The sequence below is a fragment of the Athalia rosae genome, chromosome 3, assembly GCF_917208135.1.
Source record: "Athalia rosae chromosome 3, iyAthRosa1.1, whole genome shotgun sequence".
NCBI classification, from domain to species: domain Eukaryota; kingdom Metazoa; phylum Arthropoda; class Insecta; order Hymenoptera; family Athaliidae; genus Athalia; species Athalia rosae.
The window spans coordinates 20,728,556-20,734,555 of NC_064028.1; the positions used below are offsets into that span (position 1 = coordinate 20,728,556).

Genomic DNA, 6,000 nt, shown 5'->3' on the forward strand with positions numbered 1-6,000 from the left:
CGACGGTTCAACGTCACAAAGCCAACCGTTTCAATCGCACCCTTGTACCCCCCGTACTATTTAGTTTACCAGTTATTACCGGTCGGGGATACGGGAATAACCGTTGATTCTCTCGTCGACTGAAAAAAATTCCTACTGTAATTATTCAGGGACTGACATCGAACCGTGAAAATTAATATCCTTCGTTTTATTCTCGTCGTAAAATAAACGCGTTAAACTTTCCTCGATGTGGGTACACGTGCGGTATCATTAATTAGATATAACTCGATAAACTGGAGTTTTCAAAGAGCGCGACGAAAGTCAGTCGACGTTGAGAGTAATTTTTCGTTCGCTTGTCTTTCGAGTTTACTTCCACTCGCGTAAAACTGTGTTCCGACGCGGCGGGGGTTGAGGGAGGGAGGGAGGGAAGGAAGTAAGTAAGGTTTTGAATTCGCGGCGGCGGGTACAGCGAACGCAGTTGTAAACGTTGCAGTTCTTGATTCCGTGACAATACCGTCTCAGGAGAGAGAAAATTTCTATCCCATGACTAAACAAGTCGAGTGCAAGCGGCACCCGTTAACCACTGAAGAGAGAGAGAGAGAGAGAGGAAGAGAGGGAGATGAAGATAAAATGAAAAAAAAAAGAAAAAAAAAAAAAAGGAAGGCACGAAGGTACATAGCTGGTTATACTGGCTTTTGCATTCTGCAGCAGGAGGAGAACCCCGCGGAGTAGGTTGATCTTCCTACAATTTCGCTTGGCGGTCCCCGAGGGATGCAAAAGATGCACGGATGAGCGATGACGGAAACCTGCCGCTGCCGTTGCCACTGATATTTCCTATCCCCGTCATATTCAGTAAACTCTGCATCACCCCGGAAAATCATTTGCCGCACACCTGAATCCCAACAATAATATAAATATAAATAAAAAAAAAAGAAAAGGAAACAAATAAAACCAAGAGGAGCAGAAAAAGAAGGACGACAAAAAAAAAAAAAAGAAAAAGGGATAAATCTCTGCTATTTTAATACCCCCGCGTAAAGTCTTACAATTAATACTTATCGTTTACGTGGGCTGCACTCGCGGTACAGCTGATGTTCGCTGCCACTGCAGCCGCGCTGCTATAATGCCTGACTGTAGAAAAAAACCTCAGACGACGACGACGACGACGACGACGAACGACGACGAACGACTGGCAATTTTTAAGATTGCTTTTCCAGACCGGTGAACCAAAGCTTGACGGAAAATGAAAAAAAAAAAAAAAAGAAGAGGAAATAGACACAGAAAGAAAAGTAGAACGTTCACGTATAACATCTACGTACCTGATATCTACCTATATTGTCATTTGTAAAAACCACCCTTCCGCCCCCTTCGAAGGTCCCGTTAGAATCTTCCCTCGACGTTGAGTAGGAAAACAATTAAGAAAAAAATCGCGCGAAGCGAAATCGAGTAAAACCAGCGCCGGGATTAATAAGACGATACAAAGAGAAAAAAAAAAATCATGGCAGTGACGATAATTTTTTCCTCGACACCCTTCGCTACACGTCGCTCGTTTTTCTTCCGGATGAGCGCAACGCCATTTCACCGATGATCAGTGATTAAATTATTCGGTACAGAGTATACCTATGCGTATGTGCAGATTGCGGATGACAAACTTCGCGCGAGTTAAAAGAAGTTCTTTTACAACTGCAGGAGTTACCATTCTTCTGGTTGCGTTTTGTTCCTTTTTTCGTTTTATTAATTTATTTTTCTTCTTTCCCCCCCCCCCCCTCGGTTGGCAACGTCGTCGCAGCTAGTTGCAAGTAATATTGCAAGTAGAAAGTAGTAACGAAAAGCTTAACGTTCGGTGGCAACGATCCCCCGCTACCCCCGTCCCCTTGTCACCGTGTGTCCTAAAGCAGGCATCAAGACTCGCGACGTCGGGGGTCACTGTATCGCTTACCATACTAATTACCCGCCAATTAGCGACTTACGTTTGTTTAATTGCGTTAATTAATGAGCGTAAACGTCAACTTCCCTACCGCAACTACTTGATTTAATATACGTATGCTTTTGCATGTGTACAACTGTAACCAACCACCCCGCAGCATTATACCTGTACGCGCCGTGGACTAACCTTATTGAAATGCAAAAAAAAAAGAAAAAAAAAAAAAAGGAAACATAAATGTCGACGGATATTTTGCACAAGCCATCTACGAATAATGCGATATGTATTTTCATACAGTTGATAATTTGTCGAACGAACTCACCCTATTTTATCTGCTCTGTGAATTCGCAGGGTTTTTTTTTTTTTTTTTTGCAAATTATATTTAATTTTCTAACGTTTCGTTTTCGTTGATTTTCTCGTTACAGGGAGTTTTACTATATTCAAATGGAGAAATATGCGAGACAAGCCGTCGCGGAGGGCATCAAAAATGCCGACGATCTTCACGTCGGTGGCGATTCCGAAATATACCGGGTCCTCAACCTCCATTACAACCGCAACAACCACATTGAGGTATGGGGTCCTCAGGTGCGCAAATACACCAACACGCACACCGACACTCATTATTTATTATTATTATTATTATTGTTATTATTGTTATCATGATCATCATCATCGTTAACTTCATTGTCGAAATCATCCTTCTATAGTTTCATACTCGCAATCAGCAAAAAAATGATATGCATATATCCCTCCGATCCATGAGAATCCAAATTTTAGATTAAAATCAAAAGTTTTTCCGTTGATTTTTCATCACGTATTATAAAAACACATTTATGTCGTACGCTTCTGATCAGCAATATTTAAAAAATCGCATGAAAATGATATTATAACGTCGTAGCTTTTGCTTCTATACTAAAATGAGATAAAAATTGTGATATTTCCATTGGAGAATAGATGAAAAGACTCGATCGAATTTTTTCCACCGAGATACTCGATCGTTTGGTCTTTTTCATTTTATTCTTACTACCGTTACTTTCGAATAGGAATCTCGAGGAGTGTTGTGAATAAAATTGGGGACGTTGAATTTTTCAGGTACCAGGTAACTTCAGGTACGTCGTCGAGCAGACTTTGAAAGAATTTTTCAAAGCACTTCAGGGTGGTAAGGATTCGGAACAATCTTGGAAAAAGTCAATCTACAAGGTTATATCGAGGTTGGATGACCCGGTCCCCGAGTACTTCAAAAGTCCAAATTTTTTGGAACAACTAGAGTGAGTGGAAGCCGGTTATCCTCTTTGGGCTTCTTGTTTCACGGACGCCCCGAGATTGTGCGGAAGGATAACGCTTAGTTAATGATCCACGATGATCCCGCCGCGCTGAAACCAAGTAACGAAACAATTGAAACAAACAAGAATATATTATATATATACATATATATACGCTCACCATTTCAAAAATGTTAACAATTATATCGTCGAATGTTCATTGACCTACACGAAACGAAGAGGAAGAAAAAAGAAAAGGAAAATCGTTAAGAAATACGGACGAATTGCAATTGAGCTGCATTCTTCTTCCTCTTCTTCTTCTTTTTCTTATTCTTCTTCTTCTTCTTCTTCGGAACGTCGATGATCCTTCTCAGGGGTGATTCCCTGGAAGCGCCTAAGGTATCCTTAGTACATATCCAAATCGGCCAGACCAAAAACTAAACTATGATATAACTAACAAACAAAAAACAAAAACAAAAAAAAATATAACATTACTATTACTATTACTACTAATGCTAATACTACTAGTACTAATAATACCTGTCTTCTATTCTACTGTTACCGCTACTACTACTACTACTACTACTATTTACCGTTAATAAATAATGACAAAGAATTGAGACGGTAAAAACGAAAAAAAAAAAACACACAAAATACCAATGAAGGCGACTTAACAAACGCGCGCTAATATATTAAAAAACGGGAAATAAGCATAAGGTAAGAGAGATAGACAAAAGGTATAATAATAACGCGAAATATGTTACAAGATGAAAAAAAAAAAAATACCGATTAACCATCGGCGCTTTTTTCATTTTTCTTTTTTTAGAGAAAAATAACCAAACCAAAAAACCAACAAAATCGAAGAAATGAAAATAATAAAGAATATTAACAATAACGATTCACGATAGTAATAATAATAATGATTGAACAAAATCTCTCACTACTATATTGTTATACTTAAAAAATTATTTGTTTTTTTTTTTTTCGAAAAGTAAAAAACAATCTCATCGTATGACACGTGAGAAGAGATGAAGAGTCAGGAGATATACAGACGACTATACACGTGGTATAGGTACATGGGAAAAATGAAAAAGAAACCAAAAATTATGATCGATACAATAATTGTATAATTGATAACGTCAATTATACAAAAAGCAAAAACCAGCCACAGCAAAAACTCATGAAAACCAACAACCACATACATACCAAAAAACTACGCGTAACAAATAGAAATTAAAGTAACCAAAAAAGGAAAAACGAAAGAAATCAGTAAAACGGAAAGAAAGAAATGAAGAATAGAAAAACGCGCACACACTAATTGCAAGTGTAAAAGAAGCCCACCGTGTCAAGTTTGTTTTGTCAGTTTGTTACCTAGTAATTCGTTACCACCTAAAAATCTAAGTTATATATTTATAAATAATGCGTCAGGTTTAGATCCTTAGCATTGATAAGTGTACAACCGTCATTGATATGACACTATAGTTGCACTGTCAAAGAAAATAAAAAAATGGTAAGCGTGCGAGACGAAGGATGAATGTGAAAAGTAAAAACTGAAGAAAAAAAATAATTGAGAAAAAACGCGAACGATAGATTGGCGTAAAAGTAGAGTTGACGACGAGTAGTTTAAACGAAGAAAAATTCTGCACCACGATTGACGACGTCTTGAATAATAAATAATATTAACGCTGACGCTAATAATAATAATATTAATAATAATTGAAATTGAGCAAATGAAAAATAAAGTAATGATAATATACTATAATGAACAAATACCTCTCGAATAAAATTCGTATAATCGTAAAACGATCGATCGAATGTATGAATTCGCGTATTTGATGAATGAAAGCGAGAAAAGAGAAAACGGTCCTTCCCGGAGAACCAACTTCTGGCTCCAATAAGTGAAACCGGAAGTAGGTGCTCCGGACTTACACCGCCGATAAACTAGAATAAAGTGAAAAAAGGAGAACTTAAAATAGCGAAGAGGACGTTGACGCGGTGATAATGATTATAAGAAGGAATCAGGAAGGACTAGGGAAAAGTCAAACGGTCAACGTCGAGCACGTGACTAATATTCGATTACTCACGTCCGCGACGTTGATCCAGTGGGATAATGAAGGGAAACAAAAATTTTGAAAAAAAAGATTTCAAATAAATATATGTTTAGTAATATAAATCGTTTGAAGTATATGTACTATAATTATTGGATACGATGGATCGTAATAGTCTGTCTCGATTTATTATTCGATATCTTTTTCGAATTTCGAATTTCTTTATTTTCCGATAATCTAACTTTTCAATTATCTTTTTTGCTTGTTTCATGTAATTTCATTTTTTCTACTTCGTCAGTTTTGGTGCAGTCTCTGATGACAGTTTCAGACACACGACGTTGTATACTATATATATATTGTATGCGTACATACATATATATGAAGTGTATTGCGAGCGATGATGAAAGAAAAAATATTGAATATTAATATTAATAATTACAATAACAATTATAATAATAATACTACTAATAATAATAATAATAATGAAATAACTAATAACATTAAAATTAAAAGTAAACTTTAACGAGAGAAGAGAAAAAAAAAAGAAGATAATTAATAATAATTGATAAAACTATAAATACTTATTATAGGTATATACTAAAAATAAATCGATCGATCCTTGCGCGGCGGACGAATTTATACGGATTTCTTTCTCAAATGATCTCTTTTACATTATAATTTGGAGAAAAAAAATTCTCTCTCGATCTTTTTCTTTCGATTTGTTGAATAAAAATTCTTTCAACACGATTTGTATGACTAATGAAATTAGAAGAGGAAAAATCTTTTCATC

At 36.3% G+C, this 6,000-nt stretch overlaps 1 protein-coding gene across 4 annotated transcripts in view; it reads left to right on the forward strand.

Moving 5' to 3' along the window:
• LOC105690283 (homeobox protein prospero) overlaps positions 1–4,713 on the forward strand; it is an 85,444-nt gene extending 80,731 nt beyond the window's left edge. For 3 of the 4 annotated variants that reach the window (XM_012407958.3, XM_020854319.2, XM_048653345.1), the window contains 2 exons: positions 2,326–2,485; positions 2,993–4,713. In XM_012407958.3, the coding sequence (XP_012263381.2) occupies positions 2,326–2,485; positions 2,993–3,172 (340 nt within the window). In that variant the 3' untranslated portion in view covers positions 3,173–4,713. The remainder of the gene's footprint in view (positions 1–2,325; positions 2,486–2,992) is intronic. The other variant, XM_012407968.3, reaches the window with a different exon arrangement.
• The last annotated feature ends 1,287 nt before the right edge of the window (positions 4,714–6,000 follow it).